Source organism: Xyrauchen texanus, chromosome 24, assembly GCF_025860055.1.
Source record: "Xyrauchen texanus isolate HMW12.3.18 chromosome 24, RBS_HiC_50CHRs, whole genome shotgun sequence".
NCBI lineage: Eukaryota > Metazoa > Chordata > Actinopteri > Cypriniformes > Catostomidae > Xyrauchen > Xyrauchen texanus.
The window spans coordinates 4,154,947-4,178,719 of record NC_068299.1 but is presented as its reverse complement, the minus strand read 5'-3'; the positions used below and the strand labels follow the sequence as shown (position 1 = coordinate 4,178,719).

General features: G+C 38.2%; 1 protein-coding gene across 1 annotated transcript in view; it reads right to left on the bottom strand.

Annotated features, from left to right (window-relative positions):
* The window catches only part of LOC127618239 (arginyl-tRNA--protein transferase 1), a 112,176-nt gene that overhangs the window by 18,235 nt on the left and 70,168 nt on the right, over positions 1-23,773 (bottom strand). Inside the window, 2 exon segments of the mRNA XM_052090592.1 lie at positions 19,298-19,397; positions 23,178-23,359. Coding sequence (XP_051946552.1) covers positions 19,298-19,397; positions 23,178-23,359 — 282 coding nt within the window.

Genomic DNA, 23,773 nt, shown 5'->3' with positions numbered 1-23,773 from the left:
GGCAAAGACAAAAACTATACATGTGGAGCAGATCTTTTTCTCATTGCATCCATAAATCATTCAGTTCCACTAGCTCAGCAAAGTCTTATCAGACAAAGGAGGATGTCATAGCACAGGCTGAAGGCCAGGTAAGATAGAGAAGAAAAATAAAATCAAGAAATCACATGCTCTGTCAGGCCCCAACAATACATATGTTTTTCTCCTGGTTCAGCTGCGCCAGTAGTTTAGATTTTCGCTTGGCCTGCTAACATTTTCACTGTATATAATACATTTTAGATAATACTATAAGTACATAAATATATTTTCATAACATGCAGTTTACTTTCCAAAAGACAAAAATAAAACAAATAATTTATTTTTAAAAATAAATATGAAATATTAAAAATATAATATTTAGAATTTTTATATTTTATATCTTTTTATAAATATATGTTGCATTAAATGCCATTTACTTCTCAAAAATACAACAAATAATATATCATTAAAAACAAAAATTTATAAATATTATTATAAATTTGTTTATTTCTATTTTAACATATTATAAATATATACATTTATATTTTTATTAAATGACGTTTACTTCCCCAAAAAAAAAATACAACAATCAATTTCTTGTTTATAATTCAATAGCTCCATTTTTACAGCTTTAACTATGACAGCTAAAAACGTTTTGGTGCAAAACTGATTGGTCTATACATTTTGAACCCACTTTAATGAATTTAGGTAAGTGTTAGTTCGGCCCAGGAAAGCAAGGCCGTCCTTATTGTCAAGCCCTGCTCCTTGCCCCACTATTTCCAGGTGACCCAGATCCAGTTTGTCTTCTGCAGACACAGGATGTGGTTAATTCTGAGGGTGCAAGCACTGATCCAACACCCGTTTATATGCAGAAAGGAGGAATAAGTGAAGTGAGCTATGACCGCTTAAAGTACAAGCAGAAACGAGTTAAACCTGCGTGCCGTGATTCTGTTTGTATTTTCCACTCCCACGTGTTTGTGTAAAAGAATGGCATGATGAACACAGCACTGTTCGTCTTTCACATGGCAATGCAGGTAATGTTGACAGACAGCCCGACCTCGCTAAGGCTCACTGACATCACCATAGTGAAGAATACAGAGGATTAAGAAAACAATAACTGCGTTTGAATAGCACCTTTCATACATTGCATGAATGGCTGTTTTGAGAAAATACACAATATTATAAATCAGAAGAAATCAAAAAAGTGTGTAAAAACAAACACATGGATGAGGTTATTGATTGCACACTTAAGTTGGAATAAAATATGGAAGTCTATGGGAATGATGGACAGCAGGGTCACATGCAAACCATCCAGGTTAAAGAGGAAAATAGGGGCAGGTAGGTTATGGTTTAAGCTAGGGATGTCTGATAAGGGCGATATAGGAAGCATATAAATCAGTGCTTATTTTTCTCTAGTAGGTTTCAAAAGATATAAACATTTATAAAAATGTATAAAAATGTTTTGATGTAGCTATTTCTATTCACCAAAATTTCTATACCCATCCATGCCTTGTTTAGTCTCTAATTGAAAATGTTTTTGATGCCTGATTTTACATGAATATTTGATTGGAGCTGTAGTATGAACAATTTTATTTATTTATATTTATTTAACCTTAATTTAAACCAGGTTAGTCCAATTGAGATTTTAATCTCTTTTACAAAAGAGAACTGGCCAAGAAAGAAAGAACAAAACATTGTTTAAAAAACAACCAAACATAAAACAATACAAACAAACATTGTTTATGAAACAACAAAACCCAACCAAACCAAACTAATCAAAATAAATAAAACATACAAAGCACATTTTTAAAAAACAACATAAACATATGTTTCAAAAAACAAAACAAAACCAAACCAAAAAATAAACAAATTAAAATGTTTTAAAACAACAAAAACAAACAAAAACGAATGTACTTTGATAAAAAACACACACACACACACACACACACACACACACACACACACACACACACACACACACACACACACACACACACACAAAAGCAAACCAGAAAACAAACCAAACTAAACAAAAAACATAAAATAAAACCGAAACAAAAAACACAACAGAAAAAAAAATATATAAAAAAAGAAAGAAAAGGAAAACAAACCCAGTGTTGATTTAAATTACCCTCATACCAGTTATTGACTGCAACATAAAAATAATCTGTATTGTCTAAAATTTCTATTTCATCTGTGCATACATAGTTCAACTAAGTAACGTCCCCTGAAAGTCTGTAATGTTCAAAAGATTTAAAGTCAAAGCAATGTCTTCAATTCATTTTTATTTATATCTGTGAAAGATGCGTGTAATCTGTCTTACAGTGGAAAATGTGAAAAAAAAAAACATCTCTTGCTTATTCTCACTTGCTGTAATAAACTTTACCCCTCAAGTTGAGTCCAGCTGCAGGGGCCATACCTGAGATATATTAGAAAAGCAATTAATCAAGGGTATAAATCATTGACTTCACTGCTGGTGAGGAATCTTTGTGAAAGACAACACCTCCTCTCCCTGCAGGGAGCATTAATGTCCATCAAGCTGATTGCTGGGGAAAGCACTCTTTATCATAACGCCAGCCACTACTAACTGAAAATAAACAGCAAATACTGCTTATAAATCATTACCTAGACACAATTAGTCTATTATTCAAAGTCATGTGCTTTCAATGGTAAAATACATCCACTTATCTAAGTTAGTGAACTGTATGTAAACTGAATTAAACCAAAAAGTGTAAACACAGTGGCTATGAGGCACTATCAATACATTCAGCATCCTAACACATCAACATTGCCTCATTCAATGGTGTGAAGTTCTGGGTCGGACTATTTGCTTGTCTGTCCAATGAAAACCTGTTTGAAAATAGCCAATACTTTTGCAGTTCTGACAGAAATTACACACTTCTGCTTCCTAGAAACAAGTTTTTGTAAAGAATGCAAACCATGCCTTGAGGATAATGAATGTTTGACCAGACAGAATTTTAGGGCATTCAGTATTTATATACATCTAGAATTAAATATTTTCTCTCATAACAAAATATGTTATGCTTATAGGCCTCAAAATTAAAAGAAATTCCTGCCTAACCCAAAATAAACGGTGTCATGGGTTTTATCACAATTTCCTAATTGAAGAGATGACCGTAAATAAAATCAACAGGACACACCTGCCAAATGGCTGTTCTTTTCTAAATCCATGAGATTTGTCACGGTCATTCATATGACGTCGTTGAACCCACAAGCCAAATCAAAAGTGGAACCTGGGTCCTCAATGCCAATGTAGGTTACAGAGGTAACCCAACCACTAACTACTGCCCCCCATCGGAGAACAGAGGGGGTCTCCACGTCTAAACAGAGGGGAAGAGGGCAGCTTGCAAGATTCCTTTTCACTTTTTGTTGTTGTAAATATAGTCACAAAAAGGAATGTGAACTGAGAATCGATTGGAAACCCTAACAGGAACAGGAGAGTGGTGTTGCTTTTCTGAGTGAGTATGCCGCAGAGATGTCACCCAATCACCAGCCGGAACCAAATTGTGTGTGTTGATCGCCGTACTACCCACTTCCAAAACAGTGTCTACCGGCTTCTCTTTCTCACTGACCTCCACTTGCATTCAGATGCATCTCTCTATCTCATTAATGTAAATCCCTCGCTGCTGATGGAAGAATCTATAGTAAACATGTGGCATATAATGCAGGAAGCAATAACATGAGCGGATGCCATGACTTATCGCAATTGTTTATTGTTATGGTTGTTCTTGAGCTGCAAGGGTTTGAGATCAATGTGGTTCCAAATAAGCAGATGTTTGAGACTGATGCAATAATCAGTGTAAAACACAGTGGAGAAAAACGAATGCACGCAGTTGAGAGGTGAGATGTAGACAAGTAGAAAAAAGAATTAAAAAAATTGAGAAACGGGTGTGCATGGTATAATACAGACAGATGAAACGGTAGAAAAGAGGAAAAACCAGAAGCACCCAGTAAAATAGCAAAGGATAAAACGATGAACATATAAGTATAAAATAAGCAATGCTAAGTAGGCTAGCAAGCTATGAACACTCATGCAGCATGCCGTCAGCAACAATGACCCATATATATTTATACAGTAATATAATAATGTGGTTGAATTATTTTTAGTAGCAGTTTTTTAACAGTAAAACTCATAGCAAAGCTCTCAGAAAAGATGCATCTTTCAATTCATCCCCTTTAAAGCACTGCAGCTAAAGTCAAACACACGGATGTCAATTGCCATTGCGTAGCGTCTTTTATATTGAGTGTCCCATCCCAAGTGTTTAAGTTGCTGTTTCAAGTTAAAACATATCCTAAGAAATGTGTCTGATCGAGGATCAAAACTGGCCTTATTATGCCATGCCTCCTTAAGATTAGTCGACCAATGGTTCAGGCAACCCATCGACTAGTTGATCTGAACGGACCTAGACCCTGTCTAAGACCCAGTCTAGCACAGAGGACCTTTGGCTCAGTTAAACAGCCAGAGCATGGTTAAAGAACTCCACTTTCTCTGGCATTCACAAACAAAGCACAGATGGTAAAGACCGCCCTGTAAGCGCTGACATCAGGGCAGATGCCATTGAATGACACTTGTAAACGTGTGCACTCAAACAAATAGCGGTCAGACGGGGCTTTGTAAATGGGCAGAGGAGAGTTGCGCTCTGACAGACATATGTAAACAAAGCACCTCTCCCTCTTCATTACATACTCAAGTCCTGCCATGAGACATTGCACCACACACACTCACACAAAGAGTGGTCATTCTCAAGAGACTATCAAACCACATTCAAAATTCAGATATTTACACACACCTGCACTTTCAACATAAGGTTGGGTAAGTGATATACCAAAGGACAGAATTCAAATAAATACAGCATCTACACACTGCTAACTAATGCGCCAGACATAAACACACAAACACACAAATATATATGCTCACTCCTAGTGCCGAGCCAAGCTATGTATCAGGGGTTCGTGGATGACAGTTTAATGATGTGAAAATATTTTTACAAGGTCACGTTTCGGCGGGGCAGCATTTTTTGGTGCAGAAAATGTAAATGGCTCGCGCTTGGAATTGATTCGCAAATCTGATTCAAGAGGAACCCCGGATGACATATGTTGTGTGTCCACTTGGGAACCTATAGAGAGGAGTCCGCTTATGCAAGTTTAAATCTGTGTTTTTGCTCTAAATACTCTTGACTGGTTTTTGGCAAATACTCATGAAGTTCTGAGATAAGATGTGTGCATTCTTCGGCAACAAAGTCAGAAATGCTATTTTCATAAAGGTATCTTTACATTTAATTTACTTGACTGACAATTGGGTACTTGGGGTGGGGGTAGGGGACCACAGCAAACATCACAGAAGCAAACATTGGTTTATAAAGGTAATGTTTAAATCTTATTATGCTATTAAAATAACCAGGAACCATCAAGTACAAAACCATCTACAAAGAGATCACATGGAAAAGCACTAACACACCAAAAGCTAAAAATGAATGGGGTTAAGAGTTTGTTCAAACCCCCAACCCTACTTATGAGCAATCAACATGATCGCACGGGAAGTCTGGATGTTGTTTCCGAGACCTCCGGTACACAAGGATTGGCCACATTATGCCGACATTAAGACGTTATTGCACCGGCTCAAGTCTGTTTACCTTTCCAGATCCCCTGTTGAAAACAGAAAGTAATAGCACTCACATAATCGGTGATGTGTGCAATTCAAAGGTTGCAATTTTCCCTCTAACATTGCAATTTTACTCCACTAATGGTTAGGTTTAGGTTTGGGTTAGGGGGTACCATTTATAAAATACACATTCCTCTTCACTGTATTACAGCATGTATAGCTGTAAAGAACTCACTATACAACTTGCTTTTGGCACCCCTCTGTGGACATTTCATCTGAAAATGGAGCTTACACGTGCCCATATGCCCAACGACACTTACCGCTTTGGCCACTGGGGGCAGTGTTTTGCATTTCAGTAAGCACAGACCAATTATAGCTAAAGAAAAGTCCACCTATTGTATTGCACCGATTTCACTATGAGATCAGTCTGAAGCAGTAATAGTAGTGATGCTTGCATTCACAAACACCACTGAAAAAAGTTTACAATCTGACGACTGTTAGCACAAAACATGCCATTGAAGTACAAAACCACAACACTCCAATGTTTCATTTAAATGTGCCAACTTAAAAAAACAAAGATAGTTCATATGTTACTTTCACGTTTTGTTCCATGCATTATATATCAAAGCACGCTATACATCATTGCAGGAGGAGATAATCTCTCCCCCCAGACAAAGTGCCTGAACTGAGGGCTCTGAAAATAAACCGAGGGTGAGTTAATGGCAATGCAAACACACTGTGCTGGCAGCTACGGCGCTCTGGTTATTTTCACCCTGACATCAGATCTAAACTCTCATTTTCAACCCTGTGGCCTTCACACCTTCCTTCCAACCCCCTTTTCTTCGTCATCTATCCTTTCTCTCTTTCACTGTCGAGACTCAATCATAAGACCTGACCGCACTCAACTTTAACCCTAAAGGTCTGTCGTCATGTCAACGGCCCTCACGGAGGAGGGGAGCAGGGGTAAGTGAGATGAACCTGGGCCTCAATGTAAACACATAAAACATGCAGCCTCTATTAACACATCATGTCAGCACTTTAAAAGAATGGATATCATGAATGTGGGGTATTTTTTAAGAGTGCATGACATAAAGGTGATCGTATCAATCTTAGTGATTTTTAAAAATCTCTATTGATCTGATAAGGATGATACTGGAAATAGATGATCTATGAATAGTCTCTATGTCAGGTTTTAAAAGTACTAAACTGTTATCTGTCTTCTTTTGTTTGATATAATGTTTTCATGCCTTATTTGAAGCATGCAAAATTGTAGATCGGAAACTTTGATACCTCATTGGAATTTAAGCATTTAGAAAGTATAGATTGGAGCTTTGATAATTCATCTGAATCATTTAAAATTCAAAACTGGACTTTGATATCTTGCATGAAGCACATTAAGTTCTAGATTGGAGCTTTGATCCCTCATTTGAAGGACTTAAAATTTGAGCTTGGATAAATTATTTGAAAGAATAAAAATTCTAGACAGGAGCTTTTTTTCATATTTGAAATATTACAAATTCTAAATTGGAATTTGATACTTTGTATGAAGCATCTAAAATTCTAGATTGGATCTTTGATCCCTCATTTAAAGTATTTAAAATTGGAGCTTTGATACATAATTTGAAACATTAAAAAATCTAGACTGGAGCTTTGATACCTCATTCGCAGCATTTAAAGGGAAAGTTCTCCCTCAAATTAAACTTCTTTCATCATTTACTCACCCTCACACCACCCCAGATATGTATTACTTTCTTTAATTTCTTTTGCTAAATACAAAGATTTTTAGAAGAATATCTCAGATCTGTAGGTTCTCAAAGCAAGTGAATGGTACCAACATTTTGAAGCAACAAAATGCAAAAAAAGGCAGCATAAAAGTCATCCATAAGACTCCAGTGGTTTAATCCATGCCTTCAGAAAGGATATGATAGGTGTGGGTGAGAAACATCTCAATATTTAAGTCCTTTTTTTTAACTATAAATTCTCCTTCCTGCCTAGTAGGTGACGACATACACAAAGAATGCAAATCTCAACAAAAAAAAAGAAGAAGAATTTGAAAGTGAACGTGGAGATTGTTAGAAAAAAAACAACTTAAATATTGACTTTCATATCTCTATTATTATATCCACAAGCTGAAAACCAAACAACTAAAAACTAAAGTAGTGCACAGTCACACTAGTTTAATGTAGACGTATAAAGGGCTTGTTGGATCAGTGAGCAATTTTGATTTTTTTTTTAGTAATTGGAACAAGACCCTTAAACTGGCTTCAACTTATGTCTAAACTTGCAACGTGCTGAGGAGGGGAAAGAGAAAAAACAATCCCCAATTCAAACAAACTTTTCGCACAGAGACCTCGCTGTTGGTGGTCCTTGTTGAAACAAATCAATAAGCAAATTCTGTTAGTTTGGCAGCCAATGCAGGACTCAAAGAAGTGTAAAAATAAGGCATAGAGGGAGGGTGCTGGACTAGTAAAGATTACTGAAAAAGTGAGAGGCTGCAACTTTTCTGAGAGGAGCAACGTTTAAACATTTTGTCATTTACTTACCCTGTCATTACAAACTTTTAAGATGTAACACAAAATAATTTTTGAAGAATATTTACGCAGTTCTTTTCCATACAAGAACAGTTCATGGCAAACATGATTGATCCAAACAGCTCATAGTGCCAAAACGGAGCAAGAAAGAAAAAAAACACACAATAAAATGAGTCCATAATACTCATTCCAAAGCTATCGGGTTTCTTCAGAAGACTAGGAATATAGCACACAAGTCATATGAACAAATGTTATGTATTGTAATGTATTTTAAATTTTTTGTTTACATTTTACATACTGTATTTCATTTTTGGTGTTTGGAGTCATTTTTTGGAAAAGAGCTGTCTGAAGATTTAAAAAAAAAAAAATCTTTCTTTGGTGATCTACAGAAACAACAGCATAGGGTTTTAGAATGACCTGAAGGAGAGTAAATAATGACAGAATTTTCATTTTTGGGAGAACTATTCCTTTAGCTCTAAACGTCTGAAGGACCAAGTTCATCGTACAATAAAAGGAGGTGCTTTGTATATTAGCAGGGTTTACTTAAATCATGCCTTTAGAGATTTTTCCAGTACTATGCAAACAAGATCGCACTTGAAATAGCCTGTGGGAAAGAACTCGGTGGGCCAGCGAGACCTTGACGCTGGTCTTTCTGTGTTTTCTCTGTCCTGACATGCACCAAATCACAGATCCAATCTTAACAGCACGTAATGAAAGTGCAAAGCGCATTCTAACGGCTTACTGACACTTCCAAAGCACCATGGCTTATTAATGAAAGCAAAACAAGTAAAAGAAATTACGCTGCAGAAACGAGCATGCTTCAAAGGTGCTTTTGACGAGGGGAAAAAAGGGAAAAGGACGATACTCGCCAAACAAAACGTATGGTAATTGTTTATCTTTCTCTCTGACAACTTTCTTTCATTTCTCGCTTCATGCTGGTGTGTCAACGTGGTTTATGGGACGGGTACAGAGAGGGTAAAGAATGGAGGACGGGATTGTAGCGAGGTCATCTTTACAGATAAATATTTACACAACTAAAAGTCCAAGAGGCATGTGCTGCATTAATAATGGTGTAAAGCACCTATAGAAGGTTCTTTGTGGGAGAATGATGGTTACATACATGATGAATGTATGCCAAAAGGATGGGTTGGATTCTACAAGTAACCACATGAAATAAGAATATGAGAGAGTGGATCATATGAGGTATGTGTCTCAAAACCCAGTGAGCTTTCTACCGAGACAGCTTTTTTTTTTTTTATCAAAGACATACACAAAAACAAAAGTGCGGACACATTAAAGTAATGAGAATTTTGAGCGGAAAGGTAAATCTAGCTTTGGGGGTAACATGAGGGTGAGTGAATGATTTTCAAGAACGTTAATTTTTAAAGGTGAAGTTTGGCGTTTACAAAGTGCATGCTTTATCCCTTTAATCCCCAAAAATTCCACAGGTTTCCTACATTGACCTCGCAATGAGCGGCTCTTAAGGCTAATGAAAAGCCTCTCCAGATGACCGGCAGTCCCCACACAGACATACAAAGAGGACCCCAATAAAGCCCTCAGACACTTGTTTCCTCTGGCCGGGAAGCTTTGGGAAACACCTGGTTGAGATGGTGGCAGGCGGGGGATCCGAGCTCGGTTCTGGACTGCTCTCCTGACAGAAACCCACAATCCCGCTCATTCCACACCATTAGAGACATTCAGAAGCCTGAAGGCTGGGCATAGTCAAGGGCCAAATAGCCATCAGTGGTTCAGACATAGAATGGACCCGGCAGGGCCAGGAAGTCATGTCTCGAAATGGATGGCATGCTGGCTTGGCTGCAGTAAGATGAATGGAGCTGGCTGGAAATGAGGCTCCAAGCAGTGCCTTTGTGTCCAGTGAAGTTGAAATGGGAGGACAGTTAAAATTCTTGGCATTGTATCTGGTTGTTTTTGTTTACTGTCTACTCCTGTCCTTCTACAACCACACTAACAATTTATCTATTATAATAAAATATAAAAGTACTCTTATCCTAATCTAACATGAAAGTAGGAAATTGGGGTACCTGATGCATCTCTGCATGTTTTTGCCAGCAAATTGGGACATAGCTAGCTTTAAACATGTCAGCAATTTAACAAACATTAACTAACTTGAGTGAGATTCGCTTAAAACTGTTGTTTTGCAATGGAAGTAGTTACTGACAGAAAAAACAAAACTATTTGTGCAAATGCAAGTACGATTTGGCATATGATATACATCCTGACACATTAAAGAAATTTTTCGGGTTTAGCACAAGTTAAGCTCAATCGACAGCATTTGTTGCATAATGATGATTACAGCAAAAAAAAAAAAAACATCCCTCGTTTAGTTAACAATAGCAAAAATTTGTGAGTTCGAATCCAGGGGGTGCTGAGGGACTCCAGCCAAGTCTCCTTAGCAACCAAAGTGGTCTGGTTGCTAGGGAGGGTAGAATCACATGGGGTAACCTCCTCGTGGTCGCTATAATGTGGTTCGTTCTCGGTGGGGCGTGTGGTGATTTGTGTAGATGCCGTGGGAATAGCGTGAAACGTCCATATGCGCTACGTCTCCGTGGTAACGCGCTCAACAAGCCACAAGATCAGATGCGCGGAGTGACGGTCTCAGACACGGAGGCAACCGATATTCATCCTTCGTCACCCGGATTGAGGAGAGTCACTACACCTCCATGAGGACTTAGCGCACATTGGGAATTGGGCATTCCAAATTGGGGAGAAATGGGAAGAAAAAATTGTGTTTACAGTGAGGCACTTACAATGGATTTCAATGGGGCAAGTCTATAAAAAAAATAAAAATGCAAACTTTTTTTTAAGTATAGCCAAAAAATTAACAGGGTTTTAGGGTATAAAAAAAATCACTAACTAACCCTATAAGTCTAAACTTATAACTTAGTTACCAGGATGATTCAACGTTGAAAACCCTGTAGATGATTTCATCACACTAAAATCATGTTAACGTGTAAATGTTTATGTCTTGTGGCTATACTTTTGAAACAGTGGACTGGCCCTATTCATTTCCATTATAAGTGCCATGGTTTTTGCTTCTTTTAAATAAACGAGTGATGATTTAAATAGTTTTCTGTGGTAAACAACATTATGCAAAACCTGCTGTTGATTGAGCTGATTTTTTTTTAACCCAGAACATTACTTTAAATACTTCATTTTAAAAGGTGCATTCAGTAAGCGAGCTGCAGGAAACACTATCAAAGTATTTCAATATGGTGTTTCGTCCACATTGGCAAAAACAAATGCACGTTCATGAACCATAAATGGAACCAAAAGTCATGAAAATCACATGGTTCTGGTATTAAAAAAAAAAGTGGAACCGGTTCTCTATTCCCAACCCTAGCAATGACTCTAGAATAGACATAAACGATAATGTGAGAGTGCCCGTGCTTTGCCAATAGTCCCAGTGAGGGGTTCAGAGTGTTCCCCGTCTGAAAAGGAGCGAGCCGCACAAATGCGATGGATTTCAGTTCTAAAAGGCTGTCAGCAGGGCTCTGGTGTGAGCACTCAGTGGGGGCTTTGACAAGACCCAGTGGGTGCTGTGCTTTTAGCAGAAGTGCAGGACCCGGAGTGAATGGGGCCATCGCGAAACAACACAGCCAAAATAATGTCATATGCCTTTGCATTAATAAGCGATCTGAAAAAAGGACATTTTGGGTGTAGTTGAAAAACAGGCAACCATATCACCCCAAAACTAATCTCCCAGTGTACAATGGCAAGCCGTGAATGAGACGTGTGAGTGGCACTCATCTTCTGATCTGAGAGCTGTGCTGGGAAAGATTACTCATTCATAAGAGGCCGAGCTGGGCTCCAACTGAGGTCTATTCAATATTCCACACGCACAACTCTGCAGAACTCAGTTCCAGACTGAAAGAAATAGACACAAACAACTTCCAGGACTGCAGTTGCTATCCCATTTATATAACCCTAGCAAAATCTGATGTTCAGCATTAAAAATAGAGACATAAAAGCCTAATGGAATGTTATAGGTTTAAGTTAAGTTCAGTCAATGGCATTTGTGGCATTATGTTGATTTCCACAAACATAATTTCAACTCACCCCGTTTATTTTAAAATAATGCAAAAATCATGGTTACAGTACAATAGAAGTGAATGGGGCGAGTTTATAAACTCTAAAATACACACTTTTTCAAAAGTATAGAAACAGTATAGAAACAAGACGTAAACATTATGTGTTAACATTACTTCTGCGGGATAAAATTGCTTAATAACCTTATCTATGTAAGTGGGGTGTCAAAAAATATTTTGTGGTAATCAACATTATTGTACAAATGCTGTTTACACACATTAATCCTGAACATTTCTTTAAAAATAAGGCTTAAAATTATGATTTAATTATTTAGTACTGACCTGGAGAATAAGCACAACACATATGACAAATATATTCCAAAAGGACTAAATAACTTTGGGATAGTTTACCCAAAAGAAATAATAATATCTGTCATTATTTACTCATCCTCATCCTCCAAATGCAAATGACACAAATGCATGCCAGAAATTTCTTTAGTCTAAATCACCAATCACTTTTATTGCATTTTTCCCCAACACAATGGAAGATAATGTTGACAGAGGCTAACATTCTGCCTAACATCTCCTTTTGTGTTCCATTAAAAGAAAGAAAATAATAAGGTTTTGGAACAACATGAAGGTAAGTAAATGATGACATAATTTTTGGGTGAATGAACTATGGGTGTGTAAACTTTTGAGCAGGATTATTTGGTGCAATTTCAATGACTATTTTGTCTTGTGGAATATAGATGTAAATATCTGTCGAATAACTTCATCAGGGCAGGACAAAAAAAAAAAAATTCTACCCCTTATTTTTTTTTTTTTAATAATAAATCTTGCAGATTCTGTAAGGGGTATATAAGCTTATGAATCACAACTGTGCATTCTAAGGCTGAAAGGGGTGAATGCTACAAGTTTCAGTAGACTAGCACAGTACTGCAGTGCAGAGACACACAGACAGAAAGCTAGCAAATGACGATGCCCACTGGCAATACACTCGCCGCATTGCAGAGATACTCATAGGTTTGAAACAGGGGAAATTATGTAATACAATTTCTTAGAGTGCTGAACAGATAACAGACTGTTGTAGATAATATGATAGCACACAAACGAGAGGATGGACAAATAAGGCGCCGTTCAGACCAAATGCGTTCTTGCATTAAAAAGGCTACAACTCCCCACAACAAATGGAATGGAATAAAGGTGTCACGAGATGCACCTTTAAACGTTAATGTTTTTTACTAACTAAGACGTCTTAAAAACGTGAAGCTGCTTCATGAAACACTACAAAAACAAAGATGTGGCACAACAGTCAAAAACATTGGTTTATTGCATGTTTACTTGGAAAAAATAATTTAAAAAAGTGTTTTTGCCTCCGCCAGCACTGCTTTTTCTATGTGAACATGCACTAGAATGACGTCTTCGATCTGAATATGGGATAAAGTTCAATTGCGTTTTTTTTTATACGTTGTCGAGTTAAAGGACTTAAACTGTTAAAAATGGGTCTCAAGACACCTGCGTTCTGCTCTATTCGTGGGGCTGCATCTAGCATTTTTTTAGCACTAGAACGTGTTTGTAAAACAGTTAAAGGATGGGCAAGGAGGAGGCGAGAACCGGCTTGACGATATAAATCATAGTTTAATGGAAAACTTAAAAGACAACACAAACACACATGACGGACATGTCCGCTAACGATCTCTCTCTCCCGCACGGCCCTCTGCAGTCGACCTTTAAACCTCACGGAGGCATAATTAGCCTAATACCGGACCGGGTGTGTAGGATCACGACCCGGCCCCGCCCTCCACCCTGCCACAGTGTTATTTGTGAAAATTCAACTTGCTATTGAACATTTTTGCAAAGGTGTTAAAGGGTGAGATCACCCAAAAGTGAGAATTATGCCATCATTTACTCACCCTCATGTCATTCCAAACCGGAATGAATGTCTTACATGGAAAACAAAAGAAGACGTTTCAAAGAATCTCTAGAGTGCTCTTATTCATGAAGGACACTGGGACTCTTGAGCTCCAATAAGGACAAAAAAACACCATAAAGGTACCATAAAGAGGAACCACAAATGTTTTCTGAGGTACACACAAAAGTCGTTGTTCGAAGAAAGTCCCCTATGACTTAAAATATGATATGAATGCATGACGGCAGTTTTAACGTCAAAGACGAGACACAAGAACCAACAATGTTCGGCATCACAGAGTGTCTGAGATTCTCTCAGGTGACGACTAGAATAACAGTAGCACTGACCTCTTCCTCAACCGCTAATATCTTCAACAGCTGCATCTGCTCCCTAGTCTTCAGCTCTGGGCCAGTACATAACTTTTATTTACATTCTTTTCCTCTCTTTCCAACTCTGTTCTCCATATATGAATCAGCTGTTCGTCTGCCCAACATTTCCCTTGTCTCAGTCAAACGACGGCCTACGCTCTACGCTCGGCTGCACCTGCGCAAGTACTTACATTGAGTTCCCGCTGGACATCTTGAACACTACTCTGAAAAGTCTTTCAGCCTACCAAACATGGCTCCAAGTCCCTAAAAATTGCAGAAATCCAACTGCAAACCAAATCTGAGGCTCTAGAAGACGTTGCGGAAACAGCTAATGGCGTCAGAGCCTCCATAAGATGAGCAGCTGAAGAGAGCGCTAACAGCGGCAATTCTGGAGGCATAGCTTGACATTTTCCATGGCTTGTCCGCACCAAGAGGCTTAGGGGCTGAAAAGCAATCATGTGATTGTGATATTGAGATTGCATTGATGAATTCTGCAGGATGCAGTTGGGTCAACGGAGAGTCAAATATATTAGCTTTCCACATTTCATTGTGTTAGTATAAATGTTCCACCAAAATACAGCTATCTGGCCTTAAATCTGAGTTTTTCGTGTTGTTTGATCTGAAAATTGGTTGACAATGGCAACATTATATAATAAAAAATATGCCTAGAAAAAAGTCCTTCAGCATGTCAAAATGTTTTAATTCACCTTTAAATTCCAGCTCCTCCCTCTCTGGGATAAACCGTCACCAAAGTCACAGGGACCACCTCTCTCCATAGATTAGGAGGTTGAGGTGGTAAATCTGACCTCTATCAGTACGCTTAACCTCATAATCGAATTCCCTGACTCGCCGCTGCGGGAGCTCTCGAACTGCGAATAACAGAGGTTCAAGCCAATTCAGAGCATCTTCGTGCACAAACTTACGAATCATGTTTTTCAGGGTTTGATTAAACCGCTTGACCAAGCCGTATATTTGCTGGTGGTACACGCTTGTCCAAATCGATTTAATACCCAATCATTCATACAGCTCGTGTAGTGTACGTGACTTGAAATTAGTGCCATGATCAGTGAGGATTTCTTTCGGAATCGCCACTCGGGATATGATTCTGAAGAGTGCCTCCACAACACTACGTGCTGAAATGGTGCATAGATGCACTGCTTCCGGATATCGCGCTGCGTAGTCCACCAGAACCAACACAAAGCGACGTACACTTGCACTAATGGTCCGACGAGGTCCTAACATTCCACAAACATATTTAGAATCAGTCACTCTGATTACATTTAATATAATTTACCATCTATAAATGTAATTAATGTTAATAAATTATACCTCTTTTCAAAGGTCTAAGGGTTCAACATTGATATCCATTCTCTGTTTCACCATAGCAATGCTCCAGAAACAGCAATTTAGTTATTTGTGCCAGGAGTACAAATGAAAACATGCAAGATCAAAACGGGACTTCATACCTTTATTATGAAATCGCGATCGCCAGATGAATCCAGTTCGTCAATTGTCCATGACAAGCGTTCATTGAAAAACATCCAATAGCACTTTTTGTCCATAAAAGTGATAAATCTGAGAAATATTGATATATTCTCCATTGTTTACATGAGATCTCGCCTGAAAGAATTAGCCTTCGTCATCGTTCTTCAATAAACTGCAATCTGAGCAGCATTCATGTAGTAAAACTGTATATGATCTGATATATTAGAGTCTCATAAACAAAACCAGCCCGTCTCCAAAGTCTATTTTTAAAAATGCAGCGTAGTTTTATTCCTAATAGCCAAGCAGTGCCGTCAGATTTTGAGTTGTCTTGAGAGGCGGAGCCTTAATTTTACTCTGTACGCTTCCAGCGATTTTACAGAGAAAAAAGCGGCAGGAACCTCATTTATTATTACATCATCTTCAAATTTGATGCGTAACTTCTTTAGACTCGTGACTTTGAGGACATTGTATTTCTGGGTTGTCTTGGCACTTTGATTATTGTTTTATTAGATTATAAAAACATGTTCAGCACAAAATATTTCCATTACTATAAACTTCAGCTTCTCTAACTTTAAAAAATAACAACATATATTAATTCTGAAACTTGGGAAATAAAGCCCAAAGTGTCTTCTTTCAAAAGAATGTGTCCATACTCCAAAGGGTCCCGTAAATACAACCATTTAAGTTCAGGTATGTCATTTTCATAGTTTGTGCTCAAAAAGGGGTGCGTATCAACAGGTTAAGCTGAAGATCGTGTTTAGTTTGAACAGCTCCTTTAGGGGATTCCACATGACTCGTAATCAACATCACATAGGTCTAACAGAAGATGAGGCTTACAGAAACATGGCACTGTGATCATTCCACAAAAAGTCTTTGGGAAGCAGTAATGAGGGTAACAGATCACAGCGGCAAGCGGAGAGGTGCAAGGCTGGCGGAAGGGAGAGGAATAGAGAATTTACACTTTTAACAGGTGTCTACTTCACCTCACCATGGGTCCTCCACCAACAGAAAACACAAACTCCCCCACAAGCCACATTATTGATTATATAACCACTGCAAACTTTCTCTAGCAACAGTATGCATCTATGGGCCCAATTTTAAGAGCGCTTAGGTTAAGCACAATGTTATACTTAAAGTCATAAGCCAAAAGTCAATGGCCATGAAGTTTTGGTATTTTGCAAGTATGCACTAAGTCTAGGCGCAATGGGGTTTGATGAAATTGCATCCGATTTTATAGTCCATAAGAAGTTGGTAGTGTAAATGGACTGTATGAAATGAATTAGAAGGATAGAAATAAGGATTTATGCTCTTTTGTACATTAACTGTGTCCTTGTTGAAGCATATTTCTATGACAGTGACACGCTCCTTTTATATGCATGGAAAACGTGGCTCTTGTCAGGATTTGGATTTAGAAAATGTTAAGTATTATTACTCATTTTCTGGGTAGCTCAGCTAGTATTGACGCTGACTATCACCACTGGAGTGGCGAGTTCGAATCCAGGGCGTGCTGAGTGACTCCAGCCAGGTCTCCTAAGCAACCAAAATTGGCCCAGTTGCTAGGGAGGGTCGAGTCACATGGGGTAACCTCATCGTGGTCACTATAATGTGTAGTTCTTGCTCTCAGTGGGGCACGTGGCGAGTTGTGCGGGGATGCCGTGGAGAATGGTGTGCACTTCCACATGTTAAGTCTCCGCGGTAGCGTGCACAACAAGCCATGTGATAAGATGCACAGATTGACGGTCTCAGACGCAGAGGCAACTGAGATTCGTCCTCCGCCAACTGGATTGAGGAAAGTCACTACGCCACAATCAGGACTTAGAGTGCATTGGGAATTGGGCATTTGGGGAGAATTGGGAGAAAATAAAAAATGTTATAAATACAACAAATACAAATGATTTTCAAGACAAGTACTTTTGTATTGTTTTCGTGTAAAATGATCTAAACATTCTTAAAACGTGATTTATTTACTTGTCCAGCAAAATGGCATAAGATATTATTTCTTGTTTTAAGAGAAATCTGTCAAAATTAAGTGAACTTTAGACTTAAACAAGAAAATAAAAACTGCCAAAGGGGTAAGAAAAGTAAACTTTTTTTCCCTTTTAATTAAGTTTATTTTTCTTACCCCATTGGAAAAAGGATTTTTCTTGTTTTAAGCATTTATCTTACCAGATTCGGTTAGATTTCTCACAAAACAAGATTTAAAATCTTAAGGAAGTTTGCTTGTCAAGTAAAAAGTAAATCATGTTTTAAGAATGTTTAGATAATTTTACTGGAATAAAACCCTCAAAATACAGTGTAGTATTAACAGTGATTGTACCGGCATGCACTTCACTTCTACCGGTTATATTTTATTAATTTATTGAAACACAAATTAAACCAAAAATATTTCTAAATTTAAATTCAAATGAAAATATAAACAAATTAAAAAATGGTCAAATAAACAAACCAAATCCAAAAGTATTTTCCTCTCCAACCTCTTCCACAAGCCCCTTTTGCAGTAACTTAAAAAGCAATCTATGACAACAGGTGGAAAAATACCAATATAAATTAGATCACTGTAAATATAAACAATAATAATATTTGAAAAATAAACCATGACATATAGATAGTTTAACACAAATCTTATACATTTTAGTTACATAATAGGCTACAATTGGGAATGTTCAAATTTGATGTTCCACTATATTTTCAGAGTTTGGACATGAACATTATATCACCTGCTGGTGGAAGATCCAAACTGCAAATATAGAAACTTAATTTAGACTTTGCACTGACAACAGACCTGCTTTTGAAACATCTTAGCACAGTGATCTATTTCTCAGGAAAATAGCAAATTCCGTTTTGTGCCACTTCATTAACATAAAATACACCAACAGTTTGCGTGCATACACCCATAGTTCGCACAAAAATTCCCACCCACGCCCATTTGCGCTTTATGCTGGCATGAAAATTTTGATCTCACAAAAATTGGTCAAGACGTAGTGCACGGTTGTTGCGCACTAAAATAGAGCCCCATATGTTCTCAGCAGTGTGATGGAGAGGATAGATACTAACGCTTTATGAAATACAGTATTTAAGGATGTGCATGCATCGATCTGGACTTGAACCACCAAGAAAGCCATTTTGCTTTACATTAAGTAGAGTGCAGTCTAGGGAAAATGTTTTTTTTGAAGTGTTTCGAAAGACAAAGTAGAACGATTTGACTAATACATGTGCGCTGAGTAACTCCAAAAATGTTAGATGATGCTGACCAGGGCAAACAGAAGAGGAACAGAGATGGGGTAAATACAACAATGACTTGGACAAGAAACATAGTGTACCTTATAGCGCATCTTGGGGCAGGAATGGACGTAGAAACCCAGATAGTAATAGACAAGTTTTGGCGACTGCTTCTGTAACTGCCTGGTGAAGGCGATCTCTCTGCAAAGTGAACAAAAACAGAGAGTTTGTAAATACGTCAAAGGCATATATCAATTCCATTGAGATCTATTATTTAACTGTACATTTAGATAAAATGTAAATATTAAAAGAATAGTAAAAATATTTGTAAAGAAATATTCTGGCTTCAATACAAGTTAAGCTAATTTAAAAGCATTAGTGGCATAATGCTGATTACCAATAAATGTTAATAAATATTTATTTATAAATAAAAATAGTTATATTCAATATCGTTACAACTCAATTGTATTATTGGAGTAACTTTAAACAGATGAGGTTAGTGAGCCATTTTATCACACTAAAATCATGTTAGCATGTGTATTGTTTACATATACTTTTTTAGTGTTTATGGACTCCATTCACTTCCAAGTGCCACACTGAAAACCAGATTTTGAGGGACAAGTCAACATTTGTTTTTGTTTTTTTTTTGCAGAAATCAACATTTTCAATTTTAGGTGAACTATCCCTTTAAAATTTGACATTGTGTCTGTACTTTTATGATTACATTTATTTTATATATTTATGCATGTGTAAACTAAACTATGATGTCATTTGTTTAAATCCAGGAAATGTATTAACATCAAAGATTACATTAGAAAACTTCATACTGTAAGTTCAAAGTAAATGTTTTTTTTTTTGTATTATTAAGGGGCTTTCACACTAGCACTTTTGGTGCGCACCCGGGTTCGAATGACGTCAGAGTTCGGTGATGTGACGTCAGAGTTGGATGATGTGAACGCTGTCTTCCGAACTCGGGTGCGCACCCGCGAACCGTCCTCGGGTCCGCTTAAAAAGGTGGTCTGGGGTACGGTTCATGTGAACTCCAGTACGGTTCGCTGCTGATATGAACGCAATCGAACCAAACCGCGGAAGTGAACCGCTATTGATGACGTATAATGTGGTCGTCAGTCTCACACGCGTCACTTTCAAAATGAGCGGAAAGGGTTTACTTTCGTGCGTGCGTGCGTGTGTGTATACACTTACCTTGACGAAAAGCGGGATTGACGCACACGCACTGCAAGCAGAGAGATGATTTCTGCTTGCCTTCGCAAAAATTGTCTTCGGCGGACAGCCCGCTGTCTTTTGAACGATTTCAGTATTTTTGCGGCAGACAGACGCAAGTGTGTTTCTGTATCTTGATGTTGAAAACAAAACCAAAGGTTAAAAAAAAGAAGAACAAATGTGAACCGAGCAAGTCTATTCATTGAATTTTGACGCCTTTTCATTTCGCGGTTATCAAGCAACGCGATTACGCACCAGCTGCAGCTTGATGACGCAAGCGTACCGCGGTTCGGATACAAATATATAATGTGAACACAGTCCATCGGGGGGAGGGGGAAGCAATCGAACTCGGGTTCGGAACAGGCAATCGAACCAAGTGTGAAAGCCCCCTAAATGTCTCATGTGTTACATTTACTTGCTGCAATCAAGGCATTTGTATAACTTGACAAGCTTCATTTGTTTTCTCTGATTTCTAAAAATGAGATTCATAGCAATTAAAGAAAACATAGAGCCCTAAATTATCATACTATTATGATTGTTTATATACATATACGGTATGCTCTTTATAGATGGATTATAGCAGAAACTGATTACTAGAAGTATTGCTGCATACTGACCAAAATCAACTGTTTTCCCCCGAAACATTGGAGGAAGTGGAGAAGAAAAACAAAAGGAAGTTTCTCAAAAGGAGATTTATACTTCCTACTGCAAACAATCAACAAGCTCTCTCTCTCTCTCTCTCTCTCTCTCGCCATGTTCAGTTTTTGTTTTATTCCCTGCACAAATAAGTTTCTTACTTATTCCATAAATAAATCCTCTTTTCTTTCTTTCTTTCTCTCTCTCTCTCTCTCTTTCTGTATTTTGTATGCCTCAAACTCTTTATCTTCCCCAAAATTAGTGGGTGAAGACCTTGCAGGAAAAGGAAAGGAAGAGAGAGAGCAGCCAAAACAAAATAAAAGTAGTGGAAAATTAAATAAAGCCAGAGAGAGACAGAAAGAGAAAGAGAGGGAAGGCAAAAAGAAGCGACGACAAACAGCGAGGTGCTGGAAGGTCACGCGGTCGCTGCCAGGTTCCCGGGTTCCCATCCCCTAGTGACAAAGCCTGGCTCTTTATGAATGAGAGATGCATAAGAGGCTGTGAAACCCATTCACAAAAAAAGATGGTGAAAGAAAATGCAAGAGAATGAAAGGGCAGCAGCCCCCCTTCTTCAGTTTGACCCCCAGACCCCACCCGCTCAGTGCTGGCAGCAGTTTGAAGCCCCCATTATCTCCTCTTCAGCGCTCTGACACCCCTTCACAAGCCAATTATACCACAGAGCTCACTACGGGTAAGATTCCTGCTTAATATTAATGTCACACACACACAAACACACACACGGCCCATGTACCTACACAATACAATGTGTATACAAACAAAGATCATTATTTATTATTATTGATCTTTTGAGGAAACAATCCTAAGATTTTCTTAAGAAATTTTTTTTTTTACAGAATTAACAATTTAAATTTGGTGCACACAGGAAACAAGTTTAGTTTATCTTAACTAGCCATTCTTCATTAATTTTGCCATCCACATACATGCAGTCCAGCAGAGCATAGAGACGCATTACTGCACAGTGTCTCATCCCGTGCTCAGACAGTCTCACTCAATCACAATGACACACAACAGCACAAAGACACTGACCCCGTGCTTGACACCAGCTGCTCAGGGCACAACACAGCCCCAGGCACAATCTACACTTCTCCATCACACTTTCTCTTGCTGTTTCTCATCTAGCCTGCTTCTCATTCTTCTAGCTGGGAGAAATGAGGCTCCAGAGGGCCCCCGACATCCAAATCTCAGTATAACACACTAACACACATCTGGCATCTCCTGTAAAGTGTAACCTAATCAGGTGAGAACGCCATTTGAAATATTTAAACACACATGTGTGAAAGACCAGGAGACACAGTGCTGTTATTGGAGACATATGAAGTGAAAGAATGGGTGTGACTGCTTTATTTTGTAAAGACCTACCAAAAAAATACCATTTTATTTAAGTTGTTTTGTGATGTAAAATGATTATACATGTTTGAGAGAGCGAGAGCGAGCGAGAGAGAGAGAGAGAGAGAGAGAGAGAGAGACAGAGAGAGAGAGAGATCATTGGGAGCTGGTGTAGCCTAGTGGTCAGAGATCTGGGCTAGTAATAGTCTCGGACGGCCTGCCCAACGAACATCCAATGCACCATTCACGGACCGTGTGATGTATATTGAACGCAAACATTTTTTAAACGTAATTTTCATGTGTCAGGGTGCAGTTTATATCAGTCCACTGGGAACGGCCTTGTAAAGCCCAGTTCACAAAGTGGCATGTTTACACAATGAGCACTTCTGATGATGAACTCGCAGGACTTCAAATTTCTTTGAATTTCTTTGAAAAGGTTTTGGATGGACAAAAGTCCACACACATTTTCCAATAAAATCTTTGGTGTTACCTCTACAAACATTTGCATAGACTGGTGTGCCACTACTTGATTGAGCTAATTGTACCTGGTTTTACTATAGTAGAATTATCCATTTCAGACTTCAGTCACCATTCACTTTTATTGCATCTTTTTCTCCCCATACAATGAAGGTAATGGTGACTGAGGCTGTCAACATCCTGCCTAACATCTTCTTTTGTATTCCACAAAAGAAAGAAAGTCATACAGTTTGGAGCAACATGAGTGTGAGTAAATGATGACAGAATTTAAAGTTTTGGATGAACTAGAGACAGACCAACCTGAGAGCAGAGTAGGTGCCCAGTGAGAGTGAGGAGAAGTCAGGGTGGTAGTAGAGATACACAGACGACACACAGGAAGGCAAAATATCCAGAACACCCACAGCAACTATTCTATCATCCAACCAGTACTGCTGATGGAATGAGCCATAGCCCACATCAGGACCATCGGGAGCTGACTCAGCCTACAGAAGAGAGAGAGAGAAAACAGATTTATTATACAATATGCTTTTCTTTTTTATTAATTAGGGCTGTCAATTTAATGTGTTCATTTAGTGTGATTAATTATATATAAAAATTATTACGCAATTAATTGTACCCCCTGATCGTCCATTAATTCCCTAATAAGGAATTGTCCTAGAGGGGAGAAAGAGCAACTGTACAGGCACACTGACCAAGAGCTGGCAGGACAAACTGAGCCTCACACAGCAGGACACACTCTCATCTTAAAAATAATCTAGACACAGCACAATCACAATGCAGGGGTCTCAAGACACGCTTTACAAACTTTCAAACTACGTTTAACTTGATCCAATCTTGAACAATGGCCAAGAAAATCAACAATATGTGGCAAAGCCAAAATGAGACACTCCAAAAGC